The sequence below is a fragment of the Aythya ferina genome (genome assembly GCF_964211825.1).
Source record: "Aythya ferina genome assembly, chromosome: 5".
Lineage (NCBI taxonomy): Eukaryota > Metazoa > Chordata > Aves > Anseriformes > Anatidae > Aythya > Aythya ferina.
In genome coordinates this window covers 51,093,378-51,109,236 of record NC_140301.1, presented here as the reverse complement: position 1 = coordinate 51,109,236, position 15,859 = coordinate 51,093,378, and the positions used below count along the sequence as shown (strand labels likewise).

The window sequence follows — 15,859 nt, the reverse complement described above, 5'->3', positions numbered from 1 at the left end:
CGTGCCTGCAGAGTGAAGGAATACTCTGGTGGTTGAACATCAGACAGTAATATGGCAATTGGCATCTGGGTAAAACTGCTTTCCAGAAGAAGTCCCTTCTTCGGTACAATTCTTTCATTCCCAGTTTGAGGGTCTTTTAGAAAAACAAATAGGAGAAAGCACGGTGAACTCTTGGCTTCTTTGATGAGTCTTTAGATGTGGCTGTGCAGAGAAGTAGAAGAAAAATAGATGGAAGAGGGAAAGCAGTATCTGTAGATGCCGCAAAGAGATGGACTGAGGAGACGCAGGGGCAGAAGAGAGGAACAGATGGATGGAAAATTAGCAAACTGCAGAGCAAACCCTTGTCCACTATTCCTGTCCTCTTGAGGACTCCCTGCAATATCACACACCTTGCCAAGATGGGAAACCCACCTGACTCACAGTGACCTAATGGGTTCCCCAGTACCCATGAAGGACTCACTCTTTTGCTTCCACAAGGCTCTGAACATTGCACACGTCCCATTAGAGCAATGCTTTCCATATCACCTGGAGTTCTCTGCACTGAAAGCAGGAAGAAATAAGATTGAGCAGGACTGCAAGAGACAGATGAAGGAAAGAAGGTCGATGGTTTTACCTTGCTTTGCCAGGCAGACATGATGAAGATGAAGCAAAGAGGAAACTGCTGTTGTAGGAAAAGTCCACACCTTGAACCTTCATCCCTAGGCAAGGAGCAGAGGGCCTGTCCAGAACAGCAATCCCATTTCCCCAGTTAGAAGCACAACAGTTTGTTGTGCCCTGGCCTGCACCAATGCCTGCCAATGCCCCAAGTCTGCTCTGGCTTCTTATTTTCAACGCTCTTCAGGGCAATGTACACTTCAATAAGGCTAATAATTAGACTAACGAGGCTAAATAATTAATCTAATAAAGCTAAAGTAATCCTTGGAATAACCCAAAAATTCCCTTGGAAGGCTAAAGGAGAAAGCATATTGACATGAGGTAAGTAAAATAATGAATAAAATTCATCTTGCCATAAGCAGTCCACATCTCACATTCTAGTACACCAGGTGCTATGCAGATGGGTAAGAAGACAACCACCCCTCGAAAGAGTTTTAAAAAAAAGCTGACATGCAAAATCTGTGAAGAACACAGCAAAACACAAACACATTTCAATAAATTTGTTTCTCACTCCTCTGGTTCCTCATTACCTTGGTTACAGTACACTTAGTTAATCAAGGAATTTCAAGTTCAAGTACAAATTCTGTGGGTTTTCTTAACAGTTATCATGTTGCAGTGTGCAATTCCACTTATGAATTACAATGCCCTATTCAGGCATCTCTTGCAGCTTTGGTTCTATCACCATGCTTAAAGGAGAATTCAGAAGTGAGCTAACAGTCGAAAGTATTATTGTCTTCCTTGCAGACAAGGAGTGCATTTTTAAAGGAACGTAACCTTGATTTTCAGAAATACTGGATACCTGCAGCTCTCACTGGATTCAAATGATTCTTCGGGCACTACCAAGTCAGGCTTCCCTTAAAAAGAACTAGAATTCACCCCTGAAACAGACCACGTTCCACACAGAGAATAAGTATTCCAGTCAGAAACACCCTCAAACTACCCACTCTTATCCCTTCTTTACAGAGGAATCACTTTCATAAAAGACCATTCAAATGTTTCATCTGCATTTTATCTGCTCTAATATCAAATAATTCTGCAAGAAAGCCATATCATCTTGCAAAAACACTAAAATTTCAATGTTTCTTTACCTTTCCTTCTGAAATGCATGTGCATGTTTCTCCCCTTTCTTTTCAGCACCTACTGCTAAGTTAATTGCAGGATTTAGAGAAAATGTGCTGTGCTTAGGCCAGAAACAGGTGACAAGTTTCAAAATTGTTTTCAGGAGGCCTTTGCCTTGAGGAAGGGAAAGAAGCAATCAGTGAGATAACTCCCTGCCACACACAGAACCAGTTAATGTATGAAGATATCAGAGGAAAAAGTACTGCCAGTCTGTAAAGTGGTATATCAAGTGTCACCTGGTCTGGATGAGTTTTAAATTCCACCTCCTTCCACGTTTGACAACACCAATTAAATTATTTTTTTTTTAAAGCCTATAATTACTGATGATCAGCTCTGTCACTGATGGAAGTAGTTGTTAGACCAAGTCCAGATATTTCCATCAATGTGTTGTCTTCTAAACATGGTACTGTTTGTTTACTCTGCACCTTCCGCTGTGCCGACCACCGAGCACTATTACAAGTCAGGGATCGCACGTTTGCTATCACAGACCCACTGTCACCACTCCAAGGGAACAGCCCCATAATGGAGATTACTGAGACTACAAGCATAAAGGCATTTTTATTTTTTATGGATATATCTGTTTTCAGAAAGGAATTCAGTGTATTAGGAAAACTATTTTTGCTCAGGTTTAGCAGCAGATTGAAAAAATTAGCTGGAGGGTTACTTACTTTCATGTAGATCCAGTGTTCCACTCCTCTCCTGGCAGAAAGAAAAGGAAAGCACCTTCAGGTTTTCAAGGCACAAATCGTGCATTTCTTGTGGTAGCAAGTAATTTCTTTTAACATTCTGCTGTGCAATTCACCAATTCCCAGAACTGCATGTTATAGTTTGCATGCTGAACAAAGCTAAGTACCTTCCCTTCCAGGGCTCTTTTGTCTTCTAAATGCATCCTCCTTGGTTGTATTTCATGTTATTGTGTTCATACTGCTTCTGTATAAATGAACATATTAATCCTTAATTTTCTATTTTTTTTTTGTTCCATTTGCCAAGGAAGCATTTTTCTTCTCTCAGAAGCTGCAGATGCAGATTACCACTGTGCCAGCTTCTTCCTGTCTGGAGTGGTCTGGCAAAAGGAATTAGTTGAGGAAAGTTCACATTCATAAAAACGTATATTTTCTTTTCACTTCTACTGTACTTCACAGCTGTCTCATTCTGTTCTCATCACTTTTTTTTCTAGCATTACTTACAAGAAATCTATCACAGCTGCTATGGTCTGCAGGGCTGGAAAGCTGACCTCCCAAGACAGGGGTAGAAATATGGGAGGCAATCTTTCTCCTATCCAATGACAGTTCCTCCACAACTCTTTTACCTTTTGGGATATCCATGAGAAAATGCAAAGCCTCAACGTTGACTTGTTGCAGCATTTGCAATGATGAAGAAAAAAGCTGTCAGGATTCACTTGTCAGCAGCTTAGGCACTTGTGGAACTAGAGGTCCATTTGAAAATACTTCAGCTATTTCTATGCAGTAGACCTAAGTGCAAGAAAGGAATTTTAAAACATTTAAAATCTGGTGTGGAAGCTTCTATTTGAAAGGAGACAGGTTTAGGTTGGCATGAGAGAAAACAGAAAACTAAAAAGAAATGCAAATGTGATACTGCTGGTAACTTCATGTTTGCAATTGTGGCATGTCAGAAAACCAGTCTGTGGTATCCAGTTAGAGCTGCTGCATTTTTCAGAGCTGTCTGGCTTGCTCTGCATTCAGGCAAAATTCAGTTCACAGAAGCAATATATTCCCTTTTCATGTATTCCTTCAGGATAAAAGAAGAAAATAATAAAAATAATAATTTTAAAACACTGTTGCTATAGAGGTGTCATCCACAGAGACAAAGAAAGCCTAAAATCAAGCAAAGGATTCATGGACTCACCTTCTAAATCTTCAGCTGCTCAATCTAGAAAATATCAGGGAACAAAACCAAAGTGCACGTGAATTAGCATGCAGTTGCATAAAGCTATATGTGAGATCCTGACTGGGACTCTTATCTAGAGAACTGTTGATGCCATCATACCTGCTTTCTCCCTGTCTGTAGAAAAGAATATCAGGAAAATCAAACCTCAGACAGATAAATCAGACTCCTTCTCCCTTTCACTGCATCAGTGCAACAAATCCAGCACCTCCAAACAGCACAATAAGTGAAGGAGCCGGCACCTGTTGCCAGCAAGCTTTTCAAACCAGTTTGATATTCCAGTCCAGCTACAAGCAACAGGATACAGCTCATGTCCAAAGAGCACCAGCTCTACATCTTGTGTAACAATGCATTTGATTCACTATGGAAACTCTAATTTAGATGACCCACTACATATACTGGAAAAAGAATACACTAAACTGGTTATCCAGATGTAATCTGAGATGTGCCTCAAACCACCTTCGATGAAGCTAGCGGTGCTTATCTATTATCACCCATACAGGGCACTGCCAACCACCATTGAAACAACACATCAACAACTAGTAGACTCTATTAAAACTATAGCAATATTAATATCTAGTTCTCAAAATAGCGAAGCTATCATTAAAAAAAAATGTCTAAGAAAGACACTATTTGCTACAGAATAATCTGAAGGCTGTTAATCTCCTGTCTACACTTTAAGAAAAAAAGGAGAAAAATCTAATTTAAACAAGTGCTACTAGGAATAAAAAATTCAGACTGATGTTACATTAAATTACTCAGGAAGCTGAGGTATCCAGCCATGGTCTTTAGAAAAAAAAAAAGAAAAAGAAAATTATAGGGTCTATCAATTAGAGAAGCGGTGCTCTGAGCCTATGTGCTGGCATGCTTACAGTTTTTTTTATGTCTGGCAGGATGTTTTACAAACTAAACTCAGCAAGATGACAATTCCACCAGAAGGTGCTTCAGATGGTTTTGCTAATAATTTTGATCAGCTGAAATGGAGAAAAACATCACTTCATTTATTTGGCTTTTCCAGAACCTGTCAAATCTGAGCAGAACCATTAATTGCCCCCTTCTGTATCCCCCGCAAGTCTCTCCCACCTTCTCCCAGAAAAGACACACTTCAATTTATTTTTTTCCTACAAGTACTCTGCATAATCAGCCTTTGTTCCCAAAAAGAAGTTTGGTCATCCTTTGTGCACTTCCTTTGCTAGAAGGAAGTGCCGTTTCTTGAGAATATTCATTGGAGGCTGGTACTGCTACTGCTGCGAACATGCAAGTGCTAACCACCATATATTGGCTTTTGTTTTAATAGCCTTTTAACCAACTTTGTTAATGGACTGAATGCAATTTAGATATGGAACTTGGCTAAAATGTAGCTTCAATTGGCTATTAAAATTTAAGAGCCAACTAAGATAGCTAATTACAAAAAAGCTCCAGTGATAATGCTAAGCAGAATTAGTAATAGCAAATGACAGTCTGTCTAGTCTTATTCCCAAAGGGAAAGAAACTCTTAACTGAGAAGTCAACCAGACAACGTGCAGAAAACCTAATTGCATTACTGGTATTATGGCATCCCAAATCTGGCAGCTCACTGGGACAAAACAGTGAGTAAAGTCTGTCAGACTACTCAGGGAAGCAACTGACCCCCTCCCTTAATGCTAGCTGCAACAGATATCGGGAATTATTATTTGATTTGGAGCTATTGGGAAATATTCTTGTAAAAATTATCAACCTAGCACCATCTAGAAAATAACTTATACCTATTCTGAATTTGATTCTCTCTCCAGATATTTTAGATTAGGGAAAAAATATAAACAATCTGTCTGCAAAACATTCAAGCACTAAAAGAAGCATTCTCTGCTTCATTATCAATATCCTCATTACACCATCAGCTGAAGTACCGACTAGTTCTCCTGTGAAGATTTATCATGTATGGTGGCCACTTTGAAACATAGGTAGCGGAGTCTTTAACATTCCCTACTCAAGTGTCTCCCTGCTGTGCCTGTAAATGTCAGTCCAGTTTTTTCACGGCTGTGCACACAGATTAGAAACAGCAGGAGAGCTTGGGAGTATGACTACAATACCAGTAAGGACACTTGTCTTCATGGCACTGCTCAAGTGATTCTTGGAATGCAGGACCCTGCTGTTTTCTAATATTTACACACAACTGGAGTCATCAAGAGCAGTAAATGCAGTCTAAAGGCAGCTTGCTTCTTTTGTGTTAGGGGCTTTACTTTCAAATGGGGATGTCAACAAAAATCTACTGCACTCTCCTCCTCTTCAAAAGTGGTGTATTTCCCCATCACTGTTTTGCAAAACAGTAAAAACATGTACAAACACATACTCTATGCAATACATACAGCAGTAGTGCAGACATTATCACAGCCTTCCTCCTGGCTCATCCTGGCCATCCCACAGTTTAAACATCACTGCAGTTTACAGTGAGCCAGAGACATTCATGCCCGTGAAGACGGTAGTTTTGCATGCTGTTTTTTGTGAGCAGAGACAAGACCTGAAGCAACAGTCACCTAGAATGGAAAGCACCCTTTTGATTTATAGAACACTTGCCAGTAAAAACTTTTTCTGAGACAATTTGGGGTGGGAAGAGTTAGGGGCCCCCACTTGTGAAATCTGCAGCTCAAACATTCAAAACAGGGATGCAAGAATTTGTTTATTGCAATTGGTTTTGGTAATATCAAAAGAAAGCATTCTTTCCAAGTTTTCAAAAAGTTTATCAATAAACAAGCTACTAAAATGTCAAACAAGTAAAGTATAAAAGAAAGACGTTAGCTTTGAGTATGCAAGACAAGAGAATACGATATACTTTCTTGATAATAGTTCTTCAGAATAGTTTATCACTTTTTGAACAAAATTATTAAATGAGTTAAAACAGCAGCTTGATTTGAGATTTACATATGAGGGGTTTCAGCAGTCCTACTGTTACTTCTGAAATAGAATGCTATGCTTAAAGCCATCAGGCACACTTTGCTATTACCTAAGAAAACAAGTCCGAAGACCAGTCACCACAAAATGCCACGGCACTACAATTTCTAAGTATGTTTTTCCAGTTTTATTTGAAAATAACACACACCCTGTTTTCAAAACATAAGCTCATCATTCATTCAGCATTTGATGCTAGAGCACATTTTTTCAGTGTGTAGCTATCCAAGCATTACACAGCCAGCTGAGTGGTACACTGGACATCCACACGGAAACACAATCCATTGGCTCATATGGGTTCCTTTTGGCTTGCCAAACTTCATAAAGCAGTCTCCCTGATGACAATTATGCTCATGCCCTAATTATATGTGTTTGTCGTATCTAAATGAAAAGTAATGGTATTTCACATAAATTAAATACTGCATTTTTTGACTTACAACACTGAAGACCCAAAGCCAAGCGAAGAAGTGCTTTTAAAAAGTTTTTGTAAGCTTACAAGTTTCTTGACTATTAAATAAAGGTAAAGCATTATTTTCTTATGAGAAGCATAAGTCAGGCTTTCACTAGAACGAGATAGCTTACAAAGTTATTCTTCACATTTATAATGCCTCTTTACTGGTATAAAACAAAAACCTGAGGAATGGGTTGAGGAGGGGCATGTTTTTTTCTTTTTTTTTTTTTTCTTTTTTTTTTTAATGCCCTGGGCCTTATGTCTGAAGTTCTGGTCTCTTTTTTCTTTCCAGAGAAACTCTGGATAATGGGAATAATGTGAAAATAATACAAACACCATGCAAAAACAAAATATTCAGTACCTGTCCTACGAAAAATTATTTAAATATTTTGTAACAAACTAGAAAGGAAAGGTGATTTTTCTTGTATTCTCTTGGTTGAAACACTTGAGAAGTATTTAAAAGATGTCTCTATCATTTCAGACTCCTGTTATCATCTGAATGTACATCTAAAGTGACCTGTTTTGAATTTAATCAAAATTTAAAGAAATCAGATACACTACGGTTCCTTAAAAAGTCCCCATAACAAAACTACATTGATGCTTCATTTCTACATTATAAAGCAGAAAAAACAACTTTCTTTTAGTTTGCTTTTATATACACAAATTCATGTCTTAAAGAATAAAAATGCATCCTCACTTTAAAGTTGGCAAAATTTTGCATCAGTACTAAAGTATACATAAATTATTCAAATATTTTAATAAAACATTTATTCTTAAAAAACAGGTACAAACAGCAGTCCAAGGGTGTTTTTTGCTTTTTTACAGGAGTGATCATGTAAAAAGGAAAGTAATAGATTCCAGTGCTGCAGTAACTAAAAGAAAAAAAAAAAAAAAACAGAGATGAGCTGAAGAGCAACATATTTTTTTGCTCCATTTATTATTTACTTCTGAACTCTCTTCCTGGTTGCTGTGCCTTTCTTGGCTTTTGGTGAGGTCATCTGCCGTGTTCTGGTAGCTACTGCTTCTGCAATTCAATCAAAAAAAGACAACATTTTCTGTAAAATAATAGAAATGGATTACAAGAAGATTCTTTGCAATATTTTAAGAGGATAGACCAACTCCAATTATCCATTTAGTTTTGATTTACATGAGGGAAAAATCAGAGGAATTTACCACAATTTCTGTGCACCAATATTGTACTGAAAAAAACACATTATGCACTTCAGTTTCTCAAACCACAGTTACATACTGCTGAGCCAATTTAACAGCTCACCTCCACCAAAAAATAGAGTCAGGTCCTCTTCCACTTGTAAACTCGTCCTTCCTCCCTGTATGCCAAAATCCTGTTCTGTGATCCCTCCCACTGTTGAGTCATTTCTGGTGCCCTCTGAACCTTGTGCTAAGTTGATCCAGCTCTGTAACCTTGTAAAGAACTTAACTTGTTGGTCTGATGGCTTATTTAATAAGTTGCAGCTGCCTAGACCATTCTGAACCAAGCTTATGAAAGAGTTGGTAGAAGGCACAAAGGTAGAAGAAAGACTTTTGTTTGGCATCATTGTTATATCAGTGCAACTTAACCTTCAGATTCAAAGCTATTATTTGACAACATTTTATTAAAAACCATAATGAACATAGCCATCTAAATAGCTTTGAAATGAACAGAGCCTTAGTAAACCTGGCAGGCAGGTTGTTTAAGACCACACTAATAAAGGGGAAAAAAATGCAGCTCATTTACATGAATCACATTCATCCTGTCACTTTTGTGAAAATAAGATATAAATATATATATATATATATATAAATATATATATATAATAAAACTTGCTACCATTTTCAGATACACAGTAGCAATTACATGTTTTTCATCTTCTATTCATGGTATTCTCATGATTATTTTTTAATCCCAATTTCCTCCTTGAAGTCAATATGCCTATCTAAATTTCTCCCTGTTAGCCTATATATAACCCTAAAGTTCCTGTCAACTTCCTGATCTGTGTTACTGACACAGAAATGATGTAAGATTGAGTTTCATGGAAGTCCTTTAGAAAAAAGCTTCTTGCATAAGACAACAACAGCCTTTGAGCAGTATGAGTCACTGATCATTCAAGCTCAATGAGTAAATTTGGAAGAAAGAAGGAAGCAAAGAACAATGCTCAACAAACCAAAATAGTCTCCAGTCCACCCAAAACCAAAACCACACCAAGAAAAGCAAAGAATTATTGCCTATTTTGCTTTCATGTTTGTTCTATTTTACATAACTTAATTTGCTCTTAAAATGTTGTTTGGAAATTGAAAATGCCAAGATCAACTCTGAAGAATTTTCCCATTCTTGAAAATGAAACGGAGAATGAAGAAGTATTTTTTGTCCAAAATCATTTGCTGCATTCAACATAAAACTACAAATAGATTTTGTCAGACAATGCATCTTTGATTAATAAATCACAAAATAACCGACAGCTCTAGGGATGATTTCTTATTGAGAAGAGCAGCTTTATCAATGAAAGATCTATTCTGGCAAAACACCAGACACCCCCCAACATCAACTGCTATATAAAAATCTGATCCATTCTGGTACCCTTAGAAGTTCTGGTAGCCAAAAAGCTATACAAACAGGTATCAAATTAAAGTGGCAGCTTAACTATGTAAATCATTCCTGCTCCCAGATGACATGCACAATACCTTTAAGTATTAGTTTATATTTAAACTCAAGTCACACAATGTTTCAGCAAGTATAGTTGTGAATTCTAGCAACACACTTCTCTTGTGAGCTTTTAAATTGAGTCCTTATAGTGGCCGGTATGTTCAGTTATCCTGTCAACCGTACTGGTTTTCCATTCTCCATCCTAAGATTTTTCCCTAGAATTTTTGTATTTCAAAAGAAAGTAGAGAATAACCAAAGTTTTCTCCTTAAAAAAAAAAACAAAACAAAAAAAAAAAACAAAAAACAAACAAAAAAAAACTTACTCTTCCCTAGTTTCGTCTGAGGTAACTGATTTTGTTTTCATCAGATTATAAATCACATAACCTTATGCAGCAAAGGCAGGTGAAATTCATGCTCTAATATCAGGAAGACTGTCTATGAAAACAATGACCTTAGAAAGGAAAACACTATGGGGTGTTTATTTACAGAAGAAAAAGAATGTATTATCTAGTTTTCATATTTGTATTTCAGGAATGTAGTATTTCATGTAGTCGAGAACAATACAAGCAAATGAAGCTTACTAATTCCTCATTCAGAAAGAGCTTACCCATTTCTAATTGCCCGTGCTGGAACACCAAAAAGACAGCCACCCTGCCTCCAAATTTGCCTTCATCATTAATGAGTTCTTTTCAAAGCTTTTCTAAATAAACACACTCATAGAGAATCTCCAATTGGATCATACCAAAAAGGAAAAAAAAAAAATACTTGTCATGGCCCTTTATTCATAATTTCAAGCTTACACAGCAGAAATACTATCTTTAAGTATCTGATTAACTTACGTTAAACAAAAACCACTGCTGTCAACACATTTAGGTATAAATTTTGCAGCTATTTCAGAACTGAAGGTCTATACCAACAACCTCAACTGCTTTTTTCAAAATTAGTTAGCCCATTAACATATATTGCCCCTTTCCCACAAATTTTTCCTGTAGAAGAAACATCAGTTCTGTTTCTGAAAACAGCAAGTCCTGTGTGGGCAGCACCAAATGAGGGTGCAAACAAAGCTACTACAAGCAAGGGAGAGGGCTTTTACAAAGCAGATTAAACTGAATTACGTTCAGAAAGCAATTTAAATGAGGAAGAATTAATATAGGCAAAAATAAACCAGATGGTGTCACTGCACAGCTTGTTTTGAGACTGTAACAAAGTTCAGCAGTGGTATAGAGTCCCACAGGCTCTAGAGGAATTATTAGACAACTTGACTATAGTATCTGATCCTCTCCATGTAAACAGTATTATAAAGCAATACTACAAAAGAAACCCAGCAGCACTCTATGTAGTTTTCGGCACTTCTCATTTTTCAGCTTTCTTGAAGGGCAAAATGAGGAAAAAAAAACTGGAGTGGTGATCATTATTTCTAGCTCCCCAGAAAAAAAAATAAAAAGAATTGAATTTATTTAGCTTATCTGTAGAAAGGGGAAAAAAAGGGGAGATGTGATGGTGCAGCTTTTCGTACTCATCAAATCTGCAACAAAGGTTGCTGCAAAAAATAAGCACAATTCAACGTAACTACTAAAAGTATCAAAAGAAAACATTTCATCTTATCAAGCCCTTTTCAGTAACAAGGATAGTTAAGTATTAGAAGAGGCACTGACCAGACATGTTTTAGAATATTCATCATGGAGGTTTTAAAAGGAAAATTTGCTATGTATCAAGATTAACAAAAGTGTAGGCAGAAAATCCTGTCCTTAAGCTGGTGTATGGAGCCCACCACTTTTTCATGTCCCTTCTCATCTTGTTTTCCAATTCTATTGCACACCCTTCTCATTCCACTTGCAGAAAGAGACACAAAAGTGTACTTGAATCAAAAAAAAAAAAAAAAAGAAAATTTTCTATAAATGACAAAGGTTTCTTTGGTAAAAACAAGCAGAGATAGTCCCAAGCTTCCCACTTAATTGTCAGCTTTGATGAAAATGGACAGTGAGAGATTCTGAGCATGAAAACACCACTACTAAGCAGATGAAATCAAGTATGATGTAGGTGTCACAGGTGACTGCTAGATCACATATCATAGCCTAGAATATTTAAAAACAGCACAACATACAGATTTTAGACTTGAAGCAAATATCAGGTAAATGAAAAAAAATATCTAGCAGAAAGAATGCTGCAGGTGAGCAACTGCATCACTTGCATATGCTGAATTTACACCTTCCAAAGACTGAGTACATGCAAAGGCTCTGTAGAATGGTTGGAAGGTGCCAGCAATTATAGTCTGTACAAGTTCTTAAACTACACTTGCCACAATCATAATTAAACAATATAGCTATCACTTTTTGACCTCAAAAGAAAAGAAGCACAAGCAGTTGAGCACATTGATCAAATACAGTAAGGTTTCTTTTTTTTTTTTTCCCTCCTTCAAGAAGAAAAAAAGGTAAAGATGAGTATATAGTTCTGGCAGGCCTTTTCCCAGCTTATCCAGGGAACACTGCATAGCTGATGAAGCCCTGTAGCATAACACTTCTCAAACAATAATTTTCCGGTATTTAGAAGACTGCTGAAGAGACTGCAAGGGCAACAGGTAGCAGTTTTGGTTACTTGGTTTGTTCCCTCTTCTCAGCAGTTCTTTCCTCTACAAAAAAAAAAAATCTGAAATTTGAGTCAGAAAAAGGAGCAGAGACCAGAAGAAGGGAAATATGACTTGAATTCCAGGAAATATATGATTGCAGGGTGGGGGAAGAGAAATAAAGTTTGTACAGTTGTGGGATGTGTTTGGCTTTTGGTACTGTCCTGAGTCCCATTTCCCAATAGATGTTTCCTATAACAAATAAAGCCAATACACTTCTGTTGGAAAAAATGGGAAGACATCAGGACACAAGAACATATTATTCTATGGCTTTCTACTTGCATATTTCCTCAAGATAACATTGAATCTACGAATGTTCTGTTAAAAATGTAATACAAAGTTGTTCTAGATAAAACTGAAAGACTGATTTACTTCTATTTGTAAAAACAGCTTTACTGAAGAGGTATTAAAACACAGTTGTACCTATACACATAAATCAGTAATCACACGCAGCGTGTATGTAAAAATAGCCCTTCTCTCCATCACACAGCAATTTGCAAGATGAAATAAGTTTTAGTATTACTTAAATCTTAAAAAAAAGGTTATAATCCTCTGTAAAATTCTGGGTCACTACACTACAAATAAATTTTTTATTTTCTGGAGAAAAAATTGTATTTCAAATTTTATATCTGAGTTTGAATTGCAGTACTTGGTCGGAATACTGCAGTGTATCTTCAGTTCACAGAAAAACAAGAAAAATAGACATCACTTTTATTCTTAAATGATGAAGCTATGCAAAAGTGATTACACAAAACAAGTGAAGTGATTATACAAAAACTTACTCCATGGAAAGTTTTCCTTACTTTTTTTTTTAATTCACTTAAAATGTTACATTTCATTAGCAACAAATGAAAGAAAGGTGTTCCATGACATGCAACTTTAATGTACTTATATTTTAAAGGTGTTCAGGTCTTAAAAGTACTCAGAAAAAAATGCACAGAAAAATGCTTAAAACATTGATGAACGCTAAATAGAAAACTGTCTTCCAAGTAGACACAGATATAAACAGGAGCATTCCCATATTTTACGTATAAAAAATTAAATTTGGCACTTATCATCATGAGCAGGATAATATAAGTGAAACAACAAAAGAATAACAGACTTATAATAGTTATAATTATTATAGCTATTGTAAAGTACTGTTTTTTGTTTTTTGTTTTTTTTTTCTGAAAATGTTTACACAAAGACATAAAATTAAGAGGCAAGAATTGACCTATAACATATGCATGGGTGTAGGCTACAAAGATGAGGAACAAGTAGTACCACAAAAAAGCTCAAAACCCCCCTATGATTTGCTTTCTCCTAAGGTTTGAGAACAAGATCAATAATTTTGTAAATACAAAAATGAACCTGAGTATAGATTTAATCCAACATTAAGTAATAAATCTTGCTTGAATCACGAAAGAAAAGATTTCTAGGACAAAAACCCCAGAGACTGATTTATGCAAAGCCACACAATGTAAATAAGCATAATGCTAAGTACCTATTAATTGAGAAATGCTATTAAACCTCTACTTTTGAATGCCTTCTAACCAATCCATGAGTGTAACTGTTTTCACATAGAGCTGTTCACATGGTTATATTTTTTTATACTGCAAGAGTAACCAAACGACCTCTGTTAAGGCCTTACCATGTTAGATGCTTGCTGTACAGCAATACAGACACACACAGTTCCTACCCCTAGCAGTATTACCTATTAAAAAATCCCATTAAAAAATGCAGGACTTTATATGTCACGTTTATGTTAGAACTTCACTCTATATTACCTCTATATTATTCCAATTAATAAAAACCAAAAATGTTTTTAAAAATCACGAAAGAAAAAAGCTCATATAAAAAATTCTGTTTGATACAACCCAATCTTCATCGACCCCAAGATTAAAGAAAACTCCCAGTGGTGGTAGCTTTGAACATAGGACTGTTTACAAATTCTCAGAAAACTATTATTTTTGCAGTATTTATGCTATTTTCACAAAAGTTCCTTATAGTAGCTGCCTATTCCATACATTGACTTTAAAAAGCATACTAGAACTATTAATATTATGCAGTACAGCCCTGCAGAAGCGTTGGTGGATATGTACAGTGTATGCCAAAACTTGGTATTTTGCTTTAACAGCATCATCACTTACAAATTTGCATATTTTACATGAAGGAGGCTAATACTGAAAATGGAACTATAATGAAGTGTAAAAAAAACCTTTCAAATAGTAATGATATCTTTTGATTGTATTTTGCTTGGTGGAAAGAGATTGACTATTTCAACATCATCCATATTATCCTGTAAGGTTACCTTTCACGGGACAAGCCTGCTTGTCCTTTCTTAGTTCTGCTCTTTCTTTCTCCTCTACCAAGTCTGGGTCTCCTTAATCTCAGCAGTAACAGACTTTTGTACTGGCAGAGTCCCTACAGACAACTGAGCACCATGGTGTGCTCAGACTGCTGCACAGCTGGATCAGGGTCTTTTGGGGCCAACTAATCTTTTGGACTGGATTGGACAAACTGAGTAATCAGATGCAGTTAACGCCAATTAGCCAAACAGCAAGAGTCTGCATCAATCTTCTTGCCATGTAAGTCCAAATACTCATGAGATGTTATTTGAACACCTCAAGAGTAAACCCTATCCAGACATATCTATAATGAAATAGCATTTCAAAAAATTGTAAACGTTCTTGTATGACTAAACTTTAATTTCTACAATTAAGATGCATCGGGAAAATTATCCTTTTTAATGGACAGTAAACTAGGATTTTTTTTTTTAGTCACAGGACTTACCACATAAAGTAGAAGGAAAGTCCACGGGAACTTAAAACCAGTCAGATTTGGAACTACAGTTCTAAATATTTCTGTAATCAGCTATTTCCAATTTATCAAAAGCACCAGAATCAAATTATGAAAGAGTTGCCTTTTCCTTCAACACAGATTTATGATCATGTTGTAAGTGGTAAAGTTTTTAATTCCAAATTTGAAAACAATGAGATGAAGAAGTACATGCATCACTCTATCTAAAATAATTTGGTAAGCCCTCCCCACCCCTGCTTGGCATTCATTAAGGTAAGTACTAGAAAAAGGCAAAATTAGTACCATTTCACTTGTAAATCTATTGAGTTAGCAAAAGAATGTTTAAATGTAAATTCGTGTTCATCACTGGTTTTAACCACTGGATGCTGAAAATACATGTAACTTCCCAAATACCTTTAGTTAAAAAAAAAATCTTAACGTTTCTAAAAAGCTAACACTTAGATTGTAACTCCTGAAGCTCTTTTTCATTTCAGTCTTTGAAAATCTCAATCCACAATCCCAGAGGAATAAAAAGTGTAATATATAATATAATATAAAGTGGAAGTATATTCTGTTCATGTGCATCAAAACATAACTAGTATGTAGTCAGCTGTATTTTTAAATATTTTGTTACAGGGCCTTCGAGAAAATCTGCTAAAACCAAGAATAAAAGTCAGCACCACGTTAAATAACTGTATTTCCTTCAAAGAAAGTATAATCTGGCTAATGTTATTTTAGCCACTGACTGACTAGAAAATTCATA

General features: G+C 36.1%; 1 protein-coding gene across 2 annotated transcripts in view; it reads right to left on the bottom strand.

Annotated features, from left to right (window-relative positions):
- Positions 1–6,718: 6,718 nt before the first annotated feature.
- The window catches only part of VRK1 (VRK serine/threonine kinase 1), a 51,581-nt gene continuing 42,440 nt past the window's right edge, over positions 6,719–15,859 (bottom strand). For both annotated transcript variants that reach the window (XM_084520721.1, XM_084520720.1), the window contains exon 13: positions 6,719–8,078. In XM_084520721.1, the coding sequence (XP_084376847.1) occupies positions 7,996–8,078 (83 nt within the window). In that variant the 3' untranslated portion in view covers positions 6,719–7,995. The remainder of the gene's footprint in view (positions 8,079–15,859) is intronic.